The sequence below is a fragment of the Dromiciops gliroides genome, chromosome 2 (genome assembly GCF_019393635.1).
Source record: "Dromiciops gliroides isolate mDroGli1 chromosome 2, mDroGli1.pri, whole genome shotgun sequence".
NCBI classification, from domain to species: domain Eukaryota; kingdom Metazoa; phylum Chordata; class Mammalia; order Microbiotheria; family Microbiotheriidae; genus Dromiciops; species Dromiciops gliroides.
Window position 1 is genome coordinate 436,566,284 of NC_057862.1, and position 25,656 is coordinate 436,591,939.

Genomic DNA, 25,656 nt, shown 5'->3' on the forward strand with positions numbered 1-25,656 from the left:
TCCTCCCTGATGCACTATGTACAGGGAAGGGGCCAAAGACAGCCATCTTATTGTTTCCCACCTGTCTTTCAGGGTTTCATCATCCTGGGTGGCCTCTTTCTCTCACTCGCCTTCACCCCCCTCTGGCTTTGAAGCTTCTTTTTATTTTTATTTATTTTTTTTAGTGAGGCAATTGGGGTTAAGTGACTTGCCAAGGGTCACACAGCTAGTAAGTGTTGAGTGTCTGAGGCCAGATTTGAACTCAGGTACTCCTGACTCCAGGGCTGGTGCTCTATCCACTGCACCACCTAGCTGCCCCTGAAGCTTCTTTTTAAGTGTTTCTTTCCTCTCTTTAGATTTTGAGCTCTTTGAGGGCAATGACTTGTCTTTTTCCTTTCTTTGTTTTCCTCATATTTAACACATTATTACATAGTAGATGCTGAATAAATGTTTATTGACTGATTTGCTGACCTTTAGCATCAGGAAATGTGATTTGCTTTTGACTATTCCTTCTCTGATATTTTCTTTATTTTTAAACCCACCTCCCCTGGTGCCCTGGTCCCTCACCCTCCCCATCTCTGTTCATTTGTGGAAGTTTGATATATTTTCTACACAAAATTGTTGGCATATTTGTGTATTTTTATGTGTTTGTGTTCAAATCCTCCTTTGTCTTTCAGATTAAAGTGCAGTTAATCTGATATCCACTTCTGTACTAACATGTTTTTCGTCTCATGCACTCCACTTAGAATAGATAACAGTTTCTACCCTTTCTTCCATTTTGTCTTTCTCCCTTCTCTTCCTCTTGCCCTTTAAAACCCTAAGAATAGAGTTTTAAGAATATCAGAGAAGCACCCAGGACCTCAACTATCCCTGTTGAGTTGTGGCAATCACACACTGGCACCAGATTTATCACTGCCTACTGTTACTGTCCCCCGACTGTGAGACTTTTGACCATACATTTTGCTATGTACAGACGGAGCCTTGAAGATTACATATATCCTGTCTCTGGTTGTAGTGTCATTTGTTTTCCTAGAGGATCTCCCTTTCCTATTGGCTCATGACTTTCTGGTTACCTTTTGTGAATTTCTGGGTGGAAGAAGTCACATAATGTCAGTTTCTCACTGGATTTCTTGATTATTATTTGATCTGGTGTGAACTTTGTGGTTTTTGTAGGGTCATTGTGTGGGAGCTAGGCAATATCCCTCCTGTTCAGACAAACCATCTTGGTAGAAAGTTATCATTCCTCTTAGCTATTCTGTGCTTGGTGATTTACCAGTTGCTAATGGGCAGTCTGCAGTGTATTCTGGCTCAGTTCCTCTTAGAGTCTGGCCAAATGGAATGCATAAGTGTCATTACAATAGGATAATAGGGCAACATTTTGAATCTAGTTTTGTGAATAGTTAAAAGAGCTTATTCACATGTGCAAAAGTAAATTATGGTGTGACCCTGGGCAAGTCACTTAACCCCCATTGCCCTGCAAAAGAAAAAAAAAAAGAAGTAAAAGTAAATTAGTCCTATCCTCTCCACTTCCTTTATTGGTATCTCTTTTAATTTTTTTAATTATATGTCAGCATTCTCCTTCCCTCTGTTAAGGTTTATACATCTTATCTTTAGCTTCATTATTCATTATGATTTGGTTACTTTCCCATTGCACTGGTGTTTTTTACTTCCATTTTAACTAGTTTTGTGGATCTTATAAAACACTCATACTTCATTGTGAGTTTTCTTGTGTTTTTGAGTTTCCCTGGGTTAATATTTGCCTTAACATATAGATAGCAGTGTAAATATTGCCAATTTTTAAAATTAAAAACAATGCTCTGAGCTTGCTCTCCTAGGACTTTGCCATACCACTCAAATCTTCACCAAAGTACTGACAGTAATTGTTGAGCCTACCAATATATGTGGAAATTGTGTGTAGTGTGAACTGTTTTGTAACTTTTTTCCTGCGCACCAACACTGAAGAGAGTTCATACAACATGCTGCTGCTACAACTCCCTCTCTGCGCCACTTGCCCCTTGGGCGACAGCCCCGCTGCCATGGAGGATATGAATGAGTACAGAAATATGGAGGAGTTCGCGGAGGGCTCCAAAATCAACATGAAGCAAGAACCAGCAGGATGATGGTAAAATGTTTATTGGAGGGCTACGCTGGGATTTGAGCAGGAAAGATATCACTGGATATCTCCTTTTGGAGAGGTTATAGACTGCACAATTAAAACAGATCCCATCATGGGAAGATGTCGTGATTTGGATTTGTGTTTTTCAAAGATGCTGTCAGTGTTGATAAGGTCTTGGAACTTAACACAAGCTGGATGGCAAGTTGATAGAGAGCAAAAGGGCTAAAGCTTAAAGGAGAAAGGTGGATTGAGCCCAGATACATTGTAGAGCAAATCAAAGAATATTTTGGAGCATTTGGAGAGATTGAACTTTCTATGGACACAAAAACAAATGAAAGAAGAGGATTTTGTTTTATCACATATATAAAGGAAGAACCAGTCCAAGAAATTATTAGAAAACAGATACCATCAGATTGGTTCTGGGAAGTATGAAATCAAAGTTGCCCAGCCCAAAGAGGTATACAGGCAGCAACAGCAGAAAGGAAGGAGCACTGCAGCTGGTGGATGATGTGGGACTATGTCGTGGCCAAAGTCAGGTCAAAACTGGAACTAAGGATTAATAACTATTATGATCAAGAATATGGAAATCGCAATAGTGCCTATGGTGGTGATCAAAACTATAGTGTCTGTGGATATAGACAAGGATATGTATGATTACAGGGTCAAGAAAACCACATATGGCAAAGCATCCCAGGGGGGTGGTGATCACCAAAACAATTACCAGGAATATTAAAGGAGGACGTGGAGAAAACAGGTGCAATTACTACAGCAGCCTGTCTTACAACATGATTGACATTGAAGGGAGAGAGTGGTCTTCTATTGATCTGAGATGACTATTTTGTAAAAGACTTTTAGTGTACAACACACAACTGTGTCCAATTGTATATAGTCACTGATTGGTTTTCTTGTTTTTGCTTTGTCCTTTGCCATCTGTGTTATGACTAATGTGAATTTGGTTTATATAAATTTTATTTGTATAATTTCATGTTAAATGATTCTCAAAAATAAATTACTTGTGATTGTTTAAAAAAAAAAAAGCAAAACCCAACAACAAATAACCAACTGAGAGACCTACTTTTTCTTTCCCCTTTGCAATATGTTGGATGAGTCCCATTTAATGATTCTTAGTGCCTTAAAGAAAGGCACTAAGAAAAGAAGGTAGTATACATTCTTTCCCATTTGTTTTCTTCCACATTCTGTCATTCCTTTAATTAGTTGATTGCCAACCTTTACCAGTTACTACTGAATCAATATAGGGAAACTGTTTTCCACACCCCTCAAATTGGGCACCTGTGACAGCTCCTCAAATTTCAGGTCTCAAATGAAATAGTAAGTATTGGATGAATAAAGGGATGCCCATTGCCTTTTTCTTAATGTTATTTTGTTTCATATCACCTTTATGAATATATCCCGCCTCCTTCTTTTATGCTGCAAATCATACTGTTAACAAAGATTGAAAAAGAAAGAGTAAGAAAGCAATTTTGCAAAATTAACCAGCGCATCAACTGAATCTGACAATGTATCAAATATTCCATACCTATCACCCATTCAAGCACAAAATAGAAATATTTTCTTAGTCTTCACCTAGACCAAATTTTGTTATTGTTATTATATAGCCTTTTGCTTTTGTTTCCATTCTTTCCATTTATATCATTACAGCCATTGTATATGTTTTTCCCTTCCATTTTAATAGCACTGCATCATTTCACATCTCTCTTCATTGAGTTCTTAGTATTTATTGTTTTATGTGGCATTGTAATATTTCAGTATAGTCATGTAACATAATTTGTGTAACCATAGTTCATAGGCATCTATTTCATTTCCAAGTTTTTTCTCCACCATAAAAAATATGCTATGAATATTTTGATGTATGTGGTACCTTTCTATATGTCTTTAACTTTCTGCAGAGTGTGTTCTGTGTCTCAGTCTCTGTCTCTGTCTCTCCACCTTGAAGATCATAGCCCTTTTTTTTCAGCATTGTTCCAAATTGCATTGCAGATTGGTTGGACCAATTCATAAGTTTTCCTACAGTGATTTACTATTCCTGTCTTCTTACCACCACTCCCAAGAGTGGCTATTTCCATATTTTTTTGTTTGCTTGTTTTTTCACAATTTATCGAATATGAAGTGAAACTTTAAAGTTGTTTCAGTTAGTATTTCTCTTATTTTTAGTGATTTGGAACATTTTTTCATACGGATATTAATCATTAATAATTTCTCTTTTGTAGACTGTTCCTTTTTAATTTCTTATTAATTGAGAAAAGAATCTTGATTTAAAATGTGTTAATGTCTTTTGCATCTTAGATATCAAGCCGTTATTAGAGATTTTGGTGGAAGAGATCTTCCCCCCCCCCCCCAATCTATGGTCTTTGTTACATTGTTTTTGTTTATGCAAAGTTTTCCAGTTTTAAATAATTAAAACGATTTCTTTTGTGTTTTATGATATTCTCTATCCTTATTTGATTAAAGATTGATTCTTTTCACTCCTAACCATAATTGTGAAAGGTACACGTGTAATTGTGTACACTTGTGTGTGTGTGTGTGTGAGAGAGAGAGAGAGAGAGAGAGAGAGAGAGAGAGAGAGAGAGAGAGAGAGAGAGAGATGACCTTTTATATTCAGGTCTTGCTTCTATTTTAAGCTTATTATGTTTTAGAGTATAAGATGTTGGTTTAAAAACCCAATTTCTGTCAAACTGCTTTAAACTTTTTAGGAGTTCTTTTCAAATAAAGAGTTGTTTTTCATGTAATTTATGTTCTTATTCACTTAACATGTAGTTATTGAGTTTGATGTGGGATGGAATTTAGGGTTAAATTAATAGTGAGTCATCTGAAAAGAATTACAAGACTCAGTGACTCAATTTCCTAAGTTTTATTGCAATACTGTGGGTGACCACAGGGGGAGAACCAGAATAATTGGAAAGGTATCTCTCAAATAAGGAAAGGAAAGACAGTTATATTTATAGTATGGGTAAATTGATTATCAGTCCTCATTATAATAATCTCCACCTTGGGGAGGTACAGGGGAGGGCCTGTCCTACTCATTATAATATTCTCCACCTAGGGGTTGTTACAAGGGAGGGCTTATCCTAATTTGGAGTTCCTGGGGTCCTAAGCCAACCCAAGGCAGGTACCTTGCTCAGTGGGAGGTGCGTTTTGGGGGTTTACACGTCATAAGGTGAACCTGGGGACAAATTTGGCCCTTTTCTGCGCATGTCTCTTTCTGATTCCCATGGCTAGTTTCAAAATATAATCATTTTCATTAGAATTTCTATAGGTTGTCTTTTTTCCTTTATTGTTATTTTGACCTGACTGTTCTGGTCCGTTATGGATGTTGAAGTTATTCATTACCTGGGACTCTGACTCCTTTTAGAACTAATATCTGAATTAGAAGCTTGGGTCTTTAGGTTTTTCTACTTAACCTTTTTTTGCCTCCTACATCAAGTTCACCTTGTTTCTTATGCTGACTTATTTAGTCTTTTCCTATTCATTATCATTCATTCATTCACTTCATTCATCTATTTATCTATTCATTTCATTTATTTATTTTGCGAGGCAATTGGGGTTAAGTGACTTGCCCAGTGTCACATAGCTAGTAAGTGTTAAGTGTCCTGAGGTCAGATTTGAAGTCGGTCCTCCTGAATCCAGGGGCCAGTGCTCAATCCACTGCGCCACCATAGCTGCTCCTGCGTCATTTAGGTCTTTTCACCCACTGATTAACTTTTCTATTTTTAAATTGGTACCAAATTATTTTAATAGTTATGCTTTATACAATTTGAACTGTAAGAAGTACACACCATTGTGTTTTTTCTTTTCTTTTTCTTTTGTGGGAAATGAGGGTTAAGTGACTTGCCTAGGGTCACACAGCTAGTAAGTGTCAAGGTGTCTGAGGTCAGATTTTAACTCAGGGCCTCCTGAATCCAGGACTGGTGCTTTATCTACTACGCCACCTAGCTGTTTTAATAAATGTTTTGAATACTGTCATTTGAGTTCAAGAAAATCTAAAGTTTGTGGTGATAATTTTTTTGTTCCTTTCATTACACCTAGTCTCTTGGATATCTTAAGTATGATCATCCTGTGAATGGCATTGTTTAGTGTATTATCTGAGCAGAATGTCTACATCAGAGACATGAGAATCAATCTACAGGAAGAAGGAGTAGTATTGCCATGTGGACTTCATTGGCCTTAGTTTCAACCATTTAAAGTTTTTTGAGGGAAATCAACAATTGGGTTCATCCATCAGATCCATTTTTTTTTTATTTGCTTAGTGTTGTTATAGCATAAAACCTGAAAATCATTTTCTATTTATAGATGAGGAGACTATGTCTTGAAACATTTTCTTATCATTTAATTTTATTTTTCTTTAAGGATGGCAGAGGGCTCACGTGCTTGCACCTAGCTGCCAAGAAAGGACACTATGATGTGGTTCAGTATTTACTCTCAATGGAAGATGGATGTCAACTGCCGAGGTATGGTTCACAGCTGTGGAATGGACCTCTAATAATCACATGTCCTAGCGGGCCCTCTTATTCCTCTGAGAAGTTAGTGCTAAGTGGTAGTAGAAGAACTTTTTGTCCCTGTCAAAATCATTTTCTATTCTTTTTTTTTTTTTTTTTGGTTTAGGACAATTGGGTTAAGTGACTTGCCCAGGGTCACATGCCACTAAGTGTCAAATGTCTGAGGTTGGATTTGAACTCAGGTACTCCTGACTCCAGGGGCCGGTGCTCTAGATCCTGCGCCATCTAGCTGCCCCCTATTTTCTATTCTTGGACAGAACAGAGAGGGACTTAACTGTTCCTTGTTACAGACTATTTCCAAAGAGTTTACTCAACGGATATTCATGGTTCAACTAGCAAATGCTTTTTGAGCTTGTCTACTGTACATGAGGGCCTTTTTTTAGGTATAGACCCTGGGAGGACTCCAGTTCAGATGTCAGCTTCCTAACACTATTAGAATGTTGCTTCTCCTTTTTCTAGGGCCTTATCATAGTTTTGTAGTGCTTACACCTTTTGCTTAGTATTCTGCTTTAGAAACTAACTTAGATAACTAAGAAATGACAAAACCTAGGTGATAGGATAAAAGCAAGATGTTTATCATCTATTTAGCCAATGGTTGTTATGATTAATAGGTTCAACCTTTCCAGGGAAATTTTTTATCTTAAAAAAAAAAAAAAGATTAACTCCAAGATGGGCATGGTCTTTGTCCCAGAAGATTTGTAGCAATTTTGCAGTCCACTCCTGAAGAGTTTACCATTTTCTAGTTTAAATAAGTGTCATGATTGATGAGAAGCTAGAATGCCTCTTGGAATTTTGTTCCTCTTTCTGGTTATATAGAACTAGTTGTCTTTTAGCGCTAACAACCACAAGATTTATAATTTATTACCCAGGAAAAAATACTTGGCAAAAGTATGGTTATAATTTATCATTAGATTTACCAGAGTTGAATCATTCCTTCAGTGTATAGTTTACTACATGCCTCCTATTGTAGAACAGAGACTTTACTTTTATTCTTTGTAAATCCAAATGGGATGTATTTTAATGACCTGAGAATTCTTATTTATCATTGCCTGGGAAGACAGTATATTATTTTAGAAAATATTAAAGTCTTAGTCTTCTGCTTCTTTTTTGCTGCTGCCATTTTGTTGTTTTAGTAGAGTAGCCAGAGTTTATATTGGATTTAGAATCTAGAGAACTTGTATTTGAATGCAAGTTCTACTGCATAACACCTACGCAGATTTGATTCAATGCACTATAAATTTATATTGTATACCCTCTTCTTGTTCCTTAGTGTAGCAAAGTAATCCTTTTACCTTTCCCTGATTCCCAGAGAAATTATTCTAACCTTCTCTACTGGCCTTTCCTCAAACCTGCCACACTTCTCTGTCCCTTCAATTTATTTGAGGGCCTCAATCCTTATTTACTGTGGAAATTAAGCTGTTTACTATAAATACTCTCTTGTTCCCTTGTCTCCTAGTCTTCATCTCAATACCCCTTTACTTCAGTTTATTGTAATTAGGAGCCTCTACATATGTCCTTAATCTCATATAATCTTATCTTTTTCATCAGATTGCCTCCTCATTGGTCCTACTGACCAAAAACAAACACTGGGAGCCTTCTTCAAGCCCAAGACTCTTCCATTCTTTAAAAAAAACAACACACCACCCTTCATTAGACCATGCCATTCCCTAAAGTTATGGTCTTATGCCTTTCTTTTCTCAGTCAAACTCCTAGAAAAAGCTGGCTGTATGCATTTCCTCTAAGTTCTTCTCTTTCACATCTTAGTCTCCTGTAATCTGTATTTTCACTTAATTACTGAACTGAAACTGCTCTCTCTAAAGTTATCAGTCATTTCCTAGTCAATTCTGATTGTCTTTTCTCAGTCTTCATCCTCCTTCCCACGATCTATGATTCAGCCATTCTGGCCTTCTTTCCATTCCTCACACATGGTATTCCATTTTTCTGTTTCCAGTCCTTCATATTGGCCATCTTCCATACCTGAAATGCACTTCATCCTTACCTGTACCTCATAAAAATCCCATGATTCCTTCTGGATTCATCTCAAGTGCCCAAAGCCTTTCTTGATCTCTCTTTTAGTGTCTTCCTACCTTAACTACTCTGTGTGTGTGTGTGTGTGTAGCTAGAATTTACATAACACATTAAGGTTTGCAAAGAATTTTGTTATTTCATTTGATCAGTGATGTAGGTACCATTAATATTCCCATTTCACAGGTTATGTGCCTGAGACTGAGATAGTCTGTTAAATGATTTGTCCATAAGTCACACAACCAATAAGAGTCTGACACAGAATTTCAGTTCATGTCTTTCTGAGTCAGAGTTCAGTGCTCTTTCCACTAAATTAACCTACTACTTCTATTAAACTATTTTGTATTTATTTTATGTTCTCTATACATTTGTTTTTTATATATATACATACATACACAAACAGACAAATGAAAGTAAGCTCCTTGAGATTAGGAACTATTGAATTTTTAATTTTTGTGTCTCCTTCCCCTAGCACTGTGATTTGTACATAAAAGGCACTTAATAAGTCCTTGCTTAATGATCTTTATCATTTTTAAAAAACCTCTTGATCACCCTCCCTTTCTCTTAGTCTCATGTCACTTTTATAGCCATATTCTTTGTCTACAGCTGTCTACACTTATTGCCTTCATTTGTTCTTCATAGTCACTTTTCTCTTTCTGTTTCCCTTTCCTTTTCCTTCCTTCCCCTCCAGAAGTTTATTTTGCCTATGACTATTCCTTCCCTGATGTTATCCTCCCTCCCCTTTCTCTACTTGTTTTCCCATTGAGATTGATGTATTTTCTACATCAGACTGTTGCCAAATGTTTGTATGCCCTTCTTTTTCTGATGTTCACTTTCTCTACCCATTTCTCCATGTTAGTATATTTCATCTTATGCACTCCAGTTAATTATCGTTAATTATACCCTTTTCTTCCTCATTTCTGCATTACTGTTTTTCTTTTACTTATCCCCTTTTTTCCCCCCTAAAACCCTCAGAATGAACTGGTCTACCTCTAGCACCTCTGCTTTCCCTGTTTAACTAGCTCAGTACCCTTTCTTTGAAGATATCAGAGTTCAGAAAGTACTTGTTTTTTCTCTCTCTATTAAAATATGAATACTAAATCATCATACATCTCTTTCCATTTGCTCAAATACAAATTCTTGGTTTATATTTCAAAGTTTCTACTCATCTCTGATCTTTTCAAGAGAAATCCTTAAAAAGCCTCCATTCCATTAATTGTCCATTTTTCCCATGTAGAATTAAACGGAATAAGTTATTCTTGGTTGTAAGTCTTAACTCTTTTCCTTTTTGGAATATTGTTTTCATGGTTTCTTCTCATACAAGAAGTAGTTACCAAGTCTGGTATGTTCTTGACTATAGTTCTTTAGCTATAGTCAATCTTGGCTATAATCTTTGCTTTAAAAATGAAAATTGTTCTAGCACATTGCTATATTGGGTAATAATTTGTGCATAATGTGAATTTCACATTTGCTTATGTGTGCACCACTTCACAATAACTCATAAGTTTTAATCCTTCAGAAACCCATTTCCTTAAGCAAACTTCAGTTCTTTTTTGAGATAAAGTGTCATATTTATTGTATATCTTCTGGTACAAAAGGAGCTGTGACCCAACAATCCTTTCTTCTTCTTCCCCTAATCCTGCCCTCACCTTCCCTCCATGGTCTTTGCCCTGGCCCCACCTTTCAGAGTTTCAGCCAGATGAACCCCAGGGTAAGCCCACTCGGAGGCCATGGATGTTGATGTTATTCATTGCAGTATTTGTGTATTTCTTAACCATTTAACATGTATAAAACTGTACTACTATTTTATTAGGTTCTTATTTTTTTTAATGTGTCACTGACAAAAATTTATGTTGTGCCCTTAAATCTATTTTCCCATAAGCCCGGTGGTTTTTATTGCACAATTTTGCATAACAGTGTTTTTTTAGGAATGCACGATTTGAGTAAGCAGAACTAATTGTACTTGATTTGCTTCTTTCTGATTGTTTGCAGTATTTTTTATTTTGGCTATTATATTTCTGGGACTTTTCCTTTTTGGAATCACTTTCAGGAGATAATTTGTGCATTCTTTCTTCATTTTACCTTATGATTCCAAGAGATCTAACATTTTAAATTTATGGTTTCTTAAAATATAAGATCTAAGCTTTTTTTGGAGGGGGGGGTCATAGTTTTCTCGGAGACAAATTATCCTTAATCTCTCCCCCCCCCCCCCCCGGTCATTATTTTTTATTTCAGATCTTATCTTTCATTTTAATTTTTTTCTCTAGTTTTAAAATTTTGTTTTAATATTTTTTACTATGTCATGAAGCCATTGATCTCTTTGGTTTAGTCTAGTTTTCAGATAGTCTATTTCTTTAGACAGTTTACCACTTTTTATTCTAAGATATTTATTTTTTCCATTTCTTTCCTCCAAAGCTTTTATTTCATTATTGATCTGTCTTCATTTCTTCTAAATATTCATGTAGTTCTTGTTGAAAATCCATTTTTTCCTTTGCATATCTGATTGTAGTTGGCATAGAATTATTCCTCCTATATGCAGAGCTCTGTTTACAATTGGTTTTCATATTGGTTGATTAGTTGATATTAGTTTGGTTTATTCATCTCTCTAGCTTTAGTTCCTAAATTGGGACTTTGTGTGAGGGTCACACGTGGGTTTGGGGTAGACAGGGTCCCATTGTAGTTTTGTATGGTAGGATGGAATGGTCAGCCTTGTTTCACTCTTAGAGCCTTACAGGCTATGGGAATCCCTTCCTCAGTGAGCAAGTACTGGCCTTTTGGCCCCCTTTCCTATTGCCTGTGAGCTTCTTCCTGACTTCTTTTGCATTTCTGGGGCAGAAGAAGGCACCTATTCTTAATTTCTTATTGGATTTATTGATAATTACAATATCTCCTATGTACTTCGTGGTTTAGCTGCAGTAGGGATATGGGAGTTGTCTGGTTTACATCCCATTCAGATAGCCCTCTTCTTAGAGCTTTCTAGTACTTATCTGGGTGTTTCTTTGCCTGGGAATAAATCAGAAAGAATTATTGAGTTATAATTTTTATTTTCCTGCAGCCCCAAAACAGATGACATGCTTGTTTACCCATCCCTTTAAAATGAGGTGCCAAGTGGGGATTTTTTTGTCCTTTTTCTTTTAATATATTATTTGTAGAAATGGAATTGCAACTGGTAAAATCACTAGGACCTTGCCCTTTCCTGTTTTTCACATTTGTTTTTTTTCCTGCTTATTATGAAAACTAGGATGATGGTGGCTGGACACCAATGATTTGGGCCACCGAATATAAACATGTTGATCTTGTGAAGCTCCTTCTAGCTAAAGGATCAGACATCAACATACGAGATAATGTAAGTGTGTTTCTAACATTTTGGCACTACAAATGCAATCATCTGGAGAAGAAATTTTTAACCAAGCACATAGTCAGCCATATTTTAAACTATGCTGAAGTGATTTCTTTCTTCTCCTCTCTCTCTCTCTCTCTCTCTCTCTCTCTCTCTCTCCCCCCCCTTTCTTTTCTGGTTTCTTATTGAACAGGTACTATAAAGTAATTACTTTATCTACTCTTCTCAGTATGATATGAAATAATTTTCATCAATAAACTGGTTTTTCCTTTGCTGCATCTCAAAGTTACTTTGTAGACATAATGAATTACATCTTATATCCTATTATATAAAGAAGAAAATATATGTTTCATAGTTTTAAATGGTTGTGAAATGCCAGATGATAATGCATTTTTATTATAAACTTAACATTCCACAAAATTTTATAAATATATAGAATAAAAAATAAAACCTTACTTAGATTGCTTAGCATTTAACAAAGTAGATTCAAATAAGTCAACCAACTGCAAACTAAAAAAAGTAGGCATAAGAACAGAAGTTTTGAAAACTCAAGTTCTGTATATTTTTTACAAACCATTTAATGTCTCATTATATTATAACCTGGCCTTAGTCTCTTTTATTATGAAGAAGTATTCATGACATTATAATTGTTCCATATATATATGGTTGGGTTTTTTTGTGTGTTTTGTTGTTGTTGTTGTTGTCGTCCTTGTTGTTTTGGCGGGGCAATGAAGGTTAAGTGACTTGCCCAGGGTCACACAGCTAGTGTCAAGTGTCCGAGGCTGGATTTGAACTCAGGTCCTTCTGAATCCAGGGCTGGTGATTTATCCATTGCACCACCTAGCTCCTTCCCCCCGCCCCCCCCCTTCTCTCTCTCTCTATATATATATAAATAAAATTTTTGGGGGGGCCAAGTAATGAATTCTGCTTGTCAAATAAATATGTTCACTTTGACACTGAGCTGCATGAACAACTTAAAAGAACTACACATAATTTCAAAATTCAGGCATTTCTTAACAGAGTCTTCCTACTTTGCCTTAGTCTCATAGGAAATCTTTATGTGCTCACTGACTTTGACATGTAAGCAGAATAAAAATAAATTAAGTGTTTACCATGTATAAAGCCCTATGGTATAAATACAAAAGGCAAAATCGTCTCTTTCTTCAATAAGCTTACACTCTATTGGAGTGGTGGACAACATATAGGAAAGTAGTATCCTGGATGGGAAATTTTTCTAGTAGTAATGGCAAATATTGATTTGATTCTGGCTCCAGAAGTATAAGTGGAAAGATTTCTTGTAGCAACAGGACAGATGGAGAAAAGATAGCCAGGTTTCAAGTGAAACATGATTGGAGTTGAGTCAGCCTAGATACTTTGAGACAAGACTTACCAGTCATGGCAATGAAAGTCCCAAGGCAAGAGTTCCTGAGCCAAAGGAGACTGGAAAGCATGAGAAATAGGATAAATAGCAAGGGATGTTGTTTTTATTCCTGAGGCAAAGCACACTACAATTCAAAGCTGATGAAATATTAATTTATTAAGCTGTTTATCTTGTTTTTCTTTCTAGGAAGAAAATATTTGTTTGCATTGGGCAGCTTTTTCTGGCTGTGTTGAAATAGCAGAGATATTGTTGGCTGCTAAGTGTGATTTACATGCAGTAAACATTCATGGAGACTCACCCTTGCACATCGCAGCCAGGGAAAACCGCTATGATTGTGTGGTGTAAGTATGGTTTAGAGCAGGGCTTCTTAAATCAAGGCTTCATAAACTTTTTCTACTTGTGACCCCTTTTTGCCCGAGAAATTTTTGTGTCCCCAGGTATATAGGTATATAAAATATGTATACATGGCCTTTTACTGTTGGCAAATTTTTTGTGATTCCCGCATTCAGTTATGACCCCACCCCCCCATGTGGGGTCATGGCCTACAGTTTAAGAAGATAGGACTTTGATCATCACTACCCTTAATTATTCTGGATTTGGTATATGTTTCTGTTTGGTTGAGAAGATTGCACATAAAGAGACAAAAGAAAATCTCTGAGTGCTTAGAAAATGGCACCTTTTCTATGGTACTGTGCAGATTTTGATTTCTAGCCATTTCATCAGACCTGTACACTGAATCTTAGAAGGGTTCTGTTCTCTTTCAGTTTCATAGCAATAAATTCAACAAGTAACATCAACCACAGCACCCAGCACTTTTTTTTCTTTAAGGTTGACCTCACTGTGTTCCTTCTTAATATATGTTCACCAAGAGTAAGGATCTGAAAGAAGGATTTCAAAAATAACATGCTAACTGTAGTCCCTTACATGTCCTTTTTAGTTAGAATGTGGTTTGTAGTGGCTTTTGAAAAAGAATATGAGAGAAGAGTGATGAATTATTTTCCTTAGTAAAGTTGAGCCTAATTTTTCAGAATCTCTATTTAGTCCTTTGGCTTGTGGATAATAATACAGATGAAAGAAAATAACTTCCATGTTAGTAGTGTTAGAAGTTTTACAAAATATTTCTCCTTTCTTGAAACATTTATTTTCCACTATAATCTTCAACATTAGGTTTGGGTTTTTGTTTTATAGCCTCTTTCTCTCTCGTGGCTCTGATGTCACCCTAAAGAACAAGGAAGGAGAAACACCACTCCAGTGTTCCAGCCTCAACTCTCAGGTCTGGGGAGCTCTTCAAATGAATAAGACTCTCCGAGAATCTTCCAATGAAAAACCTGTCCAAGTAGAAAAGACTATGAGTAGGTAAGATTGACAAGTGAGGTGATCTCTCCATCTCACCATTGGCAAATTTCTAGATCACTTAAATCAATTCTGTGACAAATCATAAAGGTCACTAAAAATTAATTTGAAATTTCACTTGAAAAGTAATCTTTCCAGTTGAAATATTTAAAGATCAAAATTAGAATAATTTTTCTTATAGTGCCACCTTGTTTATCTTGTTTTTTTATGAATAAGTTTTAATTGGGGAGAGCTTCATTTTCAAATACAGAAAGTTTAACTCTTTCCTTCTCATTTCCAATGACAGAGACATTGCTCGAGGCTATGAACGAATTCCCATTCCTTGTGTCAATGCTGTGGACAATGAGCCATGCCCTAGTAACTACAAGTATGTTTCACAGAATTGTGTGACATCCCCTATGAACATTGATAGAAACATTACACATTTGCAGGTGAGTTAAGTGCTAGATCTTATATGTCTAGCCTGTTGTACATTTTCAGTTGTTGAAGTAGATCAAAACATACTTTGGTGATCCTAGTACTGTTTTCTTACTTGTAGTTGCTTTCACCCTTCTTCTTTACCTTTGGAAGACTATGAATGTTCTTTTTGTACATGTTAGAACTAGGAAAAGAATAACATTATATAGGAAGAACATGGAAACAGAATTTCCCAAAATGTAGAATCAGTTGTTACTGTTTTAAGATCTAGAATTTAAGGGAAAATATTGGTATAAGTGTGGTGTGAATGCAGGGGTAGAGTTGGACATGACTGAAATGATTCAACAACAGAATTTATCTTATGGTAAATCATGAAGTTGTGGTTTTTGTGTGTATTTTTTTTAAACAGTGCTGGTGTATCTTTTCTTTTTTCAGTACTGTGTGTGCATAGATGATTGCTCTTCCAGCAACTGCATGTGTGGCCAGCTGAGTATGCGGTGTTGGTATGACAAGGTGAGCATCATGTTGCCTTCTGAAACCTGTTTCTCATTTAATTAATATTCTCAAAGGAAGATTTTTCATTTAAATTAATGAAAATAGTAAAGCATATCTATGATATTCAGTGCTTTAAAATTAAAAAAAATATATCCTGCCAAAGTTTTTAAAAGTAATCTTTCAGTTGGCAGCTAGGTGGTGCAGTGGATAGAGCACCGGCCCTGGAGTCAGGAGTACCTGAGTTCAAATCTGGCCTCAGACACTTAACACTTACTAGCTGTGTGACCCTGGGCAAGTCACTTATCCCCAATTGCCTCACTTAAAAAAAAAAAAAAGTAATCTTTCTTAGAGAGCTCCCAAATCAAGCTATAACAAAAATTGAGCCTTAAATATGACTGAATCATGGTTGAGATATTTAAATAAATAACTTTACTGATACTGTTTGAATTTCTAGCCCATGGGACTTAATATGTCTTAGTATGACTTCTAACTTTTAACAACCTGGCTTCAATCTACTTTTCCAGACTTATTGCCCATCATTCTCCTTCATACTCTTCTGCTTTGATCAACTGGCTTACTTTGTTTTCTCTGCACAGAATATTTAATCTCATTTGTCCATGGCTTTGCACAGGCTATTTACCTCTTCTATCCAACTGCTAAGGAAAGTCCATTTGATTTAATGTACATGATAGTTGTATACTCATCAAAGTAAACACTTTGTGCTTTCGATCTATCACATGCTTAATCTTATTTTAAAAATTTTCTTCTTGATTTTTAAGACTTAATTGTTTAAATAGCGACATGGATTATGCTGTTACTCCTAAAATAGTTAGAAGTGCATCAAAATACTTGTTTAAAACAAATCAGTGATTAAATATTATTGTTTTCTATGACCATAAAATACTTTGTTTAAGGGTTGGAGCTTCCTCTAATTCTTTAAAAAAAATAAAATTGGTGGTGTGGTGGAGAAAAACTGATTATATTACTGATAGTGATTCTCATCAAACAAAATTTTAGTAATTGGTAATGGGTTCTCATTAACCATGAACAGGTTCTTTATGAAGATTCAGTATTTTAGAATCTTGTCTCCTAATTGCTTAAATTGTCTACATGATTATGGTCAAAAGAGATGAGGTAATAAGCATTAACTGAGGTCCAGTATGTATAAAGTGTGTACAGAAGACTTTGAGAGGATAAGAGAGTAAGGAGGGAACATTGGTTTAAAAAACAAAGAATAGTTCCTAGCCTTAAGGAGTCAAAGGTGGAGAGACAAAAATCAGCATACTATAAATGATGTTAGAACAATGATAAAGTAGTTTTTCAACAAACTAATGTTACAAATTGAAAATAAGGGCCACAGAAAATAGAGTAAAGTGAGATGTCATCATGAGCGTGGAATCATGGAGGAAACCTTTTCAGTGGTGGTTTAAAATGATACAGAATGACATTAGCTAAGGCTTAGAGATGGAAACCAGTCAGCTATATGTATACTTTCTTCATTTCTAATCTGAAGTTGATACCTGCCATATACACTTTATAACATTTTTAGGGGGCTAAAATTTTGGGTTTTTTAATATGTACATATATGTGTATGCATTGCTTTGCACACCTAAAAGTACCATATATAAATGCCTGCTATATTGCCTCCATTTCAGTGCCTTACATACATTTGGAAGATTAAATTAGTGTAGTAAAAAGAACTTTCAATTTGGTGCCAGGAGATGGCTGGGCTTGAAATCTACTTAATAGCTTTGTGATAGTAAGCAAGTTAAATCAACATCTCTGAACCTGTTCACTCATCAGCAAAATAGAGATCATATGTCTTACCAAGTCTACCTCACAAGATTGTGAAAATCACGTGGGATTAATGTTTGTAAAATGCTTAGTAAATATTAAGAAAGACCTTGTAATGTAGTAGATAGAGTGCTGGGCTTGTCTTCGGGAAAATGTTTTTGAATCCTGTATCTGACACTTAACTAGCAGTGTAAATAACCATGATCAAATCATTTAACTTCTGATCTTCAATTTCCTTGTCTGTAAATGGGGGATAGTAAGACATTATCTATATCACAAAGTTGTTATGAAGTACAGAAGAGATAATATCTGTAAAGCCCTTTGCAAACTTTAAAGACTATAAATGTCAAGTATTCTGTTTGTAGTAGTATTAGCTAGGAGAAAGAAAAGGTATCATCTCGGCTTGAAAGGAAGAGTAAAGAGAAATGAAACTAGAGAGATGGGAGGAGATCATTTGAACACTAGGCTCTAGAGCCATTGAGATTTGATGTAATAAGCAGTCAGGAGCCACACTAGATTGTTGTAAGCATAATAATAGTGTGCTGATATTATTGACCTATGTGGATAATAAAAAATGGAGAATCTACTTAGTAAGTCAGCACTGGAACATTTTCCAGAAAGAACTAAGATGGAAAAAAGTACTTAGAATTTTTTTTTAAGTGAGCATAATGTTGGATTCAACTTAAAATTTTCTGGAATAAAAAAAGGCAACTAAAAGTATTTTTATTAATATATCTACTTTCTGCTGGGTTTCATATCCAGTTCTCAAGTTTTCACTAACATTAAATTGAAATGGTATTTTAAAAGAATTTTTGAAACATAATTCTTCCTGAAATTTAATTTTCCTGACATGTACATATACATCCTTTTGAGTGAGGTGATTCAATTTAAATCTCAGTTTAATTCATCTTAGGTATATGAATTTCTGTTTTTTGTAAATAAACTTACTGGAATGTTTTGTGACTCTGATATTGCATGGCTATCAGAAAAAAGTTTGAGTATAAGGACAGAATACTTGGAAGTAATTTTGTAGATAGGTATGATTACAATCAGGGCTTTCTGCAGCCTTTCCCTAGGAAAAGAATATCTGATTAGCTGCTCTTATTACCAAGATTAACAGTTGAAAAATCTCTTTTAAACTATGTAATACATAACAAAAAAAGATTTTTTTAAATGATAGAGCACCAATCTTGGATTTTGTTTGGGCTCTAGCACTTGCTAGGTATGACACCTTGGACAAGTTACTGAACCTCTTTGAGTCTGTTAATGGGAGTTGTCATATTTCTGATGTACACTAGGTTGTTGTGAGTAAAATGCTTGATAAACTATAAATATTATAAGTTTGAGATATTTCTTTTACTTTCAACCTTTATTTGTCCTGAGTATAGTGTGATTTGTATTTCTTCTGTTACAGAGGTAAGAAAAAAATAAATTTTATAGATTATTGAGATCCCATTGAGTAACCCTTATCTTGACTAATGGGATTTCACTTAAAAAATATCAACCATAATATAATTGATGAGTCCCAAATGCACATCTCTTCTTAATAGGATGGTCGACTACTACCTGAATTCAACATGGCAGAACCTCCTTTGATCTTTGAGTGCAACCATGCTTGTTCTTGTTGGAGGAATTGCCGAAATAGGGTTGTGCAAAATGGGCTCAGGTAAGTTGCATATATATATTAGACACTTAAGAAATGCTAATTGAATTGAATTGAATTGTAGGCTTCTTACCTAGAAGTCTAGTCCATGTCTGTCTGGATAAAATAATCAGCAAGAAGTTAAGAGGAAAGTATTAAATGTAATTAAAGAGAAAGTGGTGGGGGTGTGTGTGTGTGTGTGTGTGTGTGTGTGTGTGTGTATACACATATACACATATACACATGCACACACACTCATATTTCTAATAGTTACAGCTGTTCAGCATAGAGTAGGTAGCTGCCTTGTGTTCTTAGATGACAGGATTTTTATCACTAAAAGTGTTTGAGCAGAATCTGAATAAGTATAGTGTAGTAGGAATTCCTGCATAGGTTGGTTCTAAATGGACCTTAGATATTATATTTTGAATCTCTGTAAGATTTGAGATATTTGTGTTCTAAAAAGGTGATAATCAATTTCTTCACATTGGACCATTTGTTTCCTTTTTTCTTAAGTTATTCTTATTTTTAAAATTCAAACATATTTTCACATTGTTCATAGACTGTACTTTTTTTTAAGAATTAAAACTCTTTCCTACTCTTCCATTCTTCCTTTGTATTCAGATGTATCTAGGTTTGAAAAATCATTGTTTACATGTCATCCATCATTTAGCTATTATTTATTTCTCTTAAGTTTAGCTAACCCACAGACAACAAAAGCAGATGCTTCCCATATTGCTCTGCAGTGATGCTAGTGTTTATGATCGTGGACCTGATAGAACTAAACTAGCTTGTTTACATTCAAATTCAAATAAACTTATTTAGCATATACTTCATATAAAAATGTATATTTTCGAGTTCATACTTGAACTCTTCTTTAGCTGTCCAGTACTATGCTCTAGTTTTTATATCATGCAAAAGGGTGACTTCTACACTTTTTTCCCCACTTTATTTTTGTGAAACCAGCTTTTGATTTATTTTGATTTCTCCCATACTCTCATACAATTTATCCATAAAATTAGCATCTGACTTAAGCTCCCCTGGACTATGATCACTCTACATCCCCTTAGTACCTCTATGTAGTAAATACAGATAAGGTATTCTTAGTCAGAGTCCTGTTTCCTAACACTTTGTACTCCAGAGAAGAGTCATTAGAGTTATCATTGGTTATTGTGTGTTCATAAGTTATGTGGTTTTAGTATTTTCTGAAGCTCCAGGGAAAGAATCAGTATAATTTCAATTTAAGTCAGTTTTATTCTTTTCTAATTGTTGACAAATCAGTAACCGCGCGCGCGCGCGCGCGCGTGTGTGTGTGTGTGTGTGTGTATGTGTGTATGTGTGTATGTGTGTATGTGTATGTAATAATTCTTCATTAATCTAACTATTTGATGAACTAAAGATTTTGTTAACACAGCCATACCAGGTAACAGAGAACTGAATTTGTAGAGTTCTTTGTCAACATAAATTTGTAGTCTTCATTTTCATACTTTTTGTGTGTATATGTTTTAATTTTCCCATCTCATAATACCTGATATTGGGCTTTGCACAATAAAATAATATAATAATAACCATACACACTGTGTGCTTATTAGTGGTTGTTGCTTTATAGAATCTCATGTACATTAAGTTGTGTTTGTCAGATAGACCATTTATTAAGTACTTACATTCTAATGGGGAAAGCTAATGCATAAAAGGGTACTGGAAAGCAAGGGGAGGGTCTTATGGCTAGAGCCTACAGGAAGTGATATTTTGGTCTGGTTCCCAGCAAGATAAGGCAAAAAACTCACCCATCAGTGTTAGGTGAGTCTTAAACTTCCAGTGGAAAAGGGAATGGACATAGAGTTGGGTTCATGGTGAAAAGACTACAAGAAGTTATAGGGCAGCTTAATTTCTTACCCTTTAGCACTGTAATTGCCATGCTACCCAGTGTAGGGAGGTTACTCATAATCCATGATCACTAATAGTTGTTGCTTACCAGATCGATTGTCTCCTTCAGGTCCACTTTTCTGGGCTTACTATGTTCACTACACTCTATTTTACATTTTCTTTGCCCCACAGATTAAAAAAAAAAGGCAATGTTATTATTTCTATGCTTGAGAATAACCTGTTGATCTGCAAGGACATCAACAGTCTCTTCATTTGACTTAGAGAATCCAGTATGTTTTTATTTAAGCACCTTAAATAATCCAGCCAAGCAAAAGAACTGTGCCTTATTTAAAGCAAATCACCTGAGGATGGACTTATTTCCTCCAGATCATACTCTTTAACCTCAGAATGATGCTTTTTTGGGTTTGTTTTTTAGATCATCGAATTTAGCCCTATAGTAACATAGATTTAGAGCTTCAAGGGATTTTAGTCCAACCCCCTCAAATTATAGATGAAGAAACTAAGGCTCAGGGAGGCTAAATGACTTGCTGGTTACCCCGTCAGTAAGTGGTAAAGCCAGGATTTGAAATCAGTTCCTTTCAGTGCCAAATATTGTGGTCATTTCACATGATAATACACAAGAGAGAACTACTTTTTAGTCCAAACTATTCATTATATAATGTTTCTTTGACGGTTATTTTAGTAAGCTGGCTGAGGGGTTACCGTGTGTATTGGCATAATAATACCACATTTCCTTTTCCAGGGCTCGATTACAACTTTATCGAACACAAAATATGGGTTGGGGTGTACGGTCCATGCAAGACATTCCACTGGGGACCTTTGTCTGCGAGTAAGTAAGGTCATTGGGTGACTCTGTTGCATTTTAAATTTCATAATTCTTTGGCAGTTCTTTTGCTTTATAATTTCTAGGTCAGTCTCAGAAGGTTTCAATCCAGAATTTACATGAATTTAATGTATATAGAATGTTCCAACTAGTGACAGAGCTTAAAACACAGAGCTGAAATAGAAACTGGTAGGGGTGCTGATGAATGAGTTTTTCTTCCCCCCATGGGGATAAAGAGCCCCATTCATTTTTTGATCCTGAGGAGAAGAGTCAGTGAATTTAGTGTCTTCAGTGTTAACATGGAAATGAGAGAAGGGAAGAGTGAGAGGAGTCCAGCATCTTCACTTTCAGCAGGGAAACTAGAGAGCAAAGGTCAAGGGTATCTACTGACTTCAGTGTCCCATAGGAGAACAATGGAGGGAGAGCCAAATCCAGTGCTGCCACCCCCACACCCCCCCACATATTCCCTCCCACCCCCATTGTCAGAAGAAGAACAGGATCATAATTGGAAACATCACTGTCCTTCTGTTTAGTCACCCTCAACCACTCTCTGTTCAGCCTCCATATCCAGTCATTTGCCAGGTCTTGTTGATTCTTCCTCCATAACATCTCTAGCCTATGTTCGCTTCACTCTCCTCACAAAGCCACCAGGATTTTATTCAGACATTTATTGTCTTTTACCTGGACTATTATAATAACTTTATTTGTTCCCATACCTCAAATTTCTTTTCTTCCCAATTCATCCATCCTCCAAACACCTACTAAAATTATTTTCTTAAAGCAGAAGTCTGACCTTGTCACCATGTATTTCATTTAATTCTAGTGATTCTCAATTCTAGGGTCAAATGAGAATTGTCTTTTTTGGCACTTGAAAATCCTTCATAAACTGGTTCCAACTTCTGTCCACTTTTATTATACATAATTCACCATCATGTCCTCTGTAATTTATGACCTCCTTGTTCTTATGCATTATGCATCATCTTTTGTATCTTTGTCTTTGTACATGTATAGACTTCACTCTCTTCAAAGCTTAGCTCAAGTGCTGCCATCTACAGGAAGCCTTTCCTGATCTCCCCCAGCTATTAGTGTCTCCTCTGTTTTTTTATATTTGCTTATATATGTATATCTATTTTTCTCAGATCGAATGGAAATTAATAGGTAAGGACTGTTTCATGCTTATGTTTGTAGCCTCAGGACCTAGCATAGCATCTGGTTAATAGTAGGTACTTAATAAATGATTACTGGTTGATTGATTGACCTAGTCTATCCACCCTCATTTTATAACTACTGGATTTATTGCTGTTTGTGGCTTCACTGAGCTCTTTGAGATGTTGAAAGAATAAGGGTATCACTTAGGAATAAGGTTTCCTGTTGAAGGATTTTTGAGGTTGGTGGCCAAGGAAAACATTACTTAAAAATAAAGAAAAACATGAGAATAGCCACTACACATAAGAATGTTGTTATTTGATCATCTGGTGAAATTTTGAAAAATGCATTTAATATATTATTAATCCTAAGGGATTAATATCTATTAAATTAAATATCTTTATTAAAAAGGGAAAAATCACTATGCTACAGTTGAGGAAACTGAAACATACAGAGGTTAAATGACTTGCCCAGGTTCACAAAGCTAGGAAATGTCTGAGGCCAAATTTGAACTCCAGCCTTCCTGACTCCAAGCCCAGTGTTTTCATTATTTCACCACCACTAGATGCCTCTGTTTTTGGAGTATAGTTTTTGAGAAGCAAAATAGTCCAATGTAGCTAGAGCAGAGCTTGCATAGAGGAATATACTAAGCAGAATAAGACTGGGAAGGTAGGAAGAGATCATATGTTGAATAGTTTTAAATATCAGACTGTTGTAATAACTTTAAAATTTGTGCATAGCTCCTTATTCATATTTTGTTACAATGATTTTTTTTGTGAAGTAAATGCAATGTATCCATATTACTCCATGGGCTACATTACCAGCTAATCTTCATAGACTTGCATTTTGTCATGACACAATCAGAATCCTTGTTGTTGTCTGTAGACTTCAAAGTCACTCCCCTTCCTTCCTCAATCTCTATTTCTGCCCTCTCCTCAGCCACACACAAAGATAATTATATCCTCAATTTTGCCTTCCTCCACAAATGTACTACCGCCATTTTCAAAAATTCCCAAATCCCTTTATCTTAGTATAATCTGTTTTTCTGCCTCTCTCTCCGCCTTCCCATATACCCTTCTCTTCATCCACGCCATTATTTCTAATCTTTCAGCTCCTCACTTTTCTCTCAGGCCACCTCCCTTGCACTAGCCATCCTTTCTTTTCCTCATCTTGACCTGGTGAATCATTTCAGCTCTATACTGTCCTTTTCTCAGTTGCTCTCTACCAAACCTCGGCTTTGAATCATTCCCACCATTTGACACCATCTTTGCTCCTATACATGTACTGCTGAATGAAGATGGAGCAAACCACCATTCTGATTGGATCCTCTACAAGTTTATGTTGCACAACCTCAACTGGATCCTTACTGATGCTAGGCTATCTTCCTATACCTCCCATAACTATTCAATATCCTACTTCCCACAGGAGCTCTTCTAAATCTGTGTTCATCTCTTCTCATACCTCCCATGGCTCCTCCTCCTTCCACCTTTTCATTTTAGAAAAAATTCGAGATTATTGATTTATTTATCCCTTATATTAAGCTTCCTCTTCTCTTTCTGTGACTGTTTTCTTACCTTATCTTACATGATGAGATGTCCTCACTCCTTAGCAAGGCTAACCATTCCCACTTTCACACACACCACGCCCCCTCCTCCCCCAAGTGGATCCCATTTCCTCCAGCAGATTATTCCCTCTGTCATTCTCACTCTTTTTACTTTACTTTACTTTACTTTACTCTCTAAGTAAGTGGTAGCAGTGAGGGTTAAGTGACTTGCCCAGGGTCACAAAGCTAGTAAGTGTCAAGTGTCTGAGCCCATATTTGAACTCAGGTACTTCTGAATCCAGGGCTAGTGCTTTATCTACTGCACCACTTAGCTGCTCCTTTATCACTTATTTTCAATCTCTGTCTACTGGTTCTTTCCTTATACCTACAAAATTAGCATGTCTCCCCCCAATCCTTTTTTTTTTTTTAAAGCAACAAACATTTATTTTATTTTTTCCAGTTACATGTAAGGGTAGTTTTCAACATTCATTTTCATAAGATTTAGAGTTCCAAATTTTTCTCCCTCCCTCTCTCCCTTTCCTCCTGCCTCCACAAGATTGCAACCAGGTTTTAAGTGACTGCTATGCACTAGGCTGCTTAGGCACTGTACTAAGGCTTTTACAAAGATTGAATTTTTGCAACAACTTTGATGTTAGCCCTATCTTACATTTGGGGAAACCGAGGCAGGCACCTTAAGTGCCTTGTCCAGGGTCACAGAGGTAGCAGTCAACATCTGAGATCACATTCAAACTGGCCTTTCCTGACAATCCACAAGTGTTCTTTTTGTCAGTTCTTTCTATGGGGGTGCATAGTAAGTGTCCTCATTAGTTCCTTGGGATTATCTTGGATCATTGAACTGCTGAGAGTAGTTAAGTCATTCAAAATTGCTCACTGAACAATACTGCTGTCACTAGGCACAATGTCCTCCCAGCTCTGCTCACTTCACTGTAAGTCAGTTCATGAGTCTTTCCAGGTTTTTCTGGGATCATCCTGTTTGTCATTTCCTGTAGCACAAGACCATTCCACTACAATCATATAGCACAGTTTTTTCCATCATTCCTCATTGATGGACATTCCCTTGATTCTCAATTCTTAGCCTCCACCAAGAGTTGCTATAAATAGTTTTTGTACAATTTTTCCCCCTTTTCTCTTTTTCATGATTACTATTGTTAACTGTTTCCCTTCCATCCTCTTCCCTTCCCCA

General features: G+C 36.0%; 1 protein-coding gene and 1 pseudogene across 1 annotated transcript in view; both read left to right on the top strand.

Annotated features, from left to right (window-relative positions):
- The window catches only part of EHMT1 (euchromatic histone lysine methyltransferase 1), a 192,863-nt gene that overhangs the window by 118,706 nt on the left and 48,501 nt on the right, over positions 1-25,656 (top strand). The window contains 9 exon segments of the mRNA XM_043980933.1: positions 6,461-6,537; positions 6,539-6,558; positions 11,874-11,980; positions 13,542-13,696; positions 14,544-14,711; positions 14,995-15,139; positions 15,561-15,638; positions 18,965-19,080; positions 21,683-21,769. Of these exon segments, the coding sequence (XP_043836868.1) occupies positions 6,461-6,537; positions 6,539-6,558; positions 11,874-11,980; positions 13,542-13,696; positions 14,544-14,711; positions 14,995-15,139; positions 15,561-15,638; positions 18,965-19,080; positions 21,683-21,769 (953 nt within the window).
- On the top strand, positions 2,016-2,933 carry LOC122741021 (annotated as a pseudogene).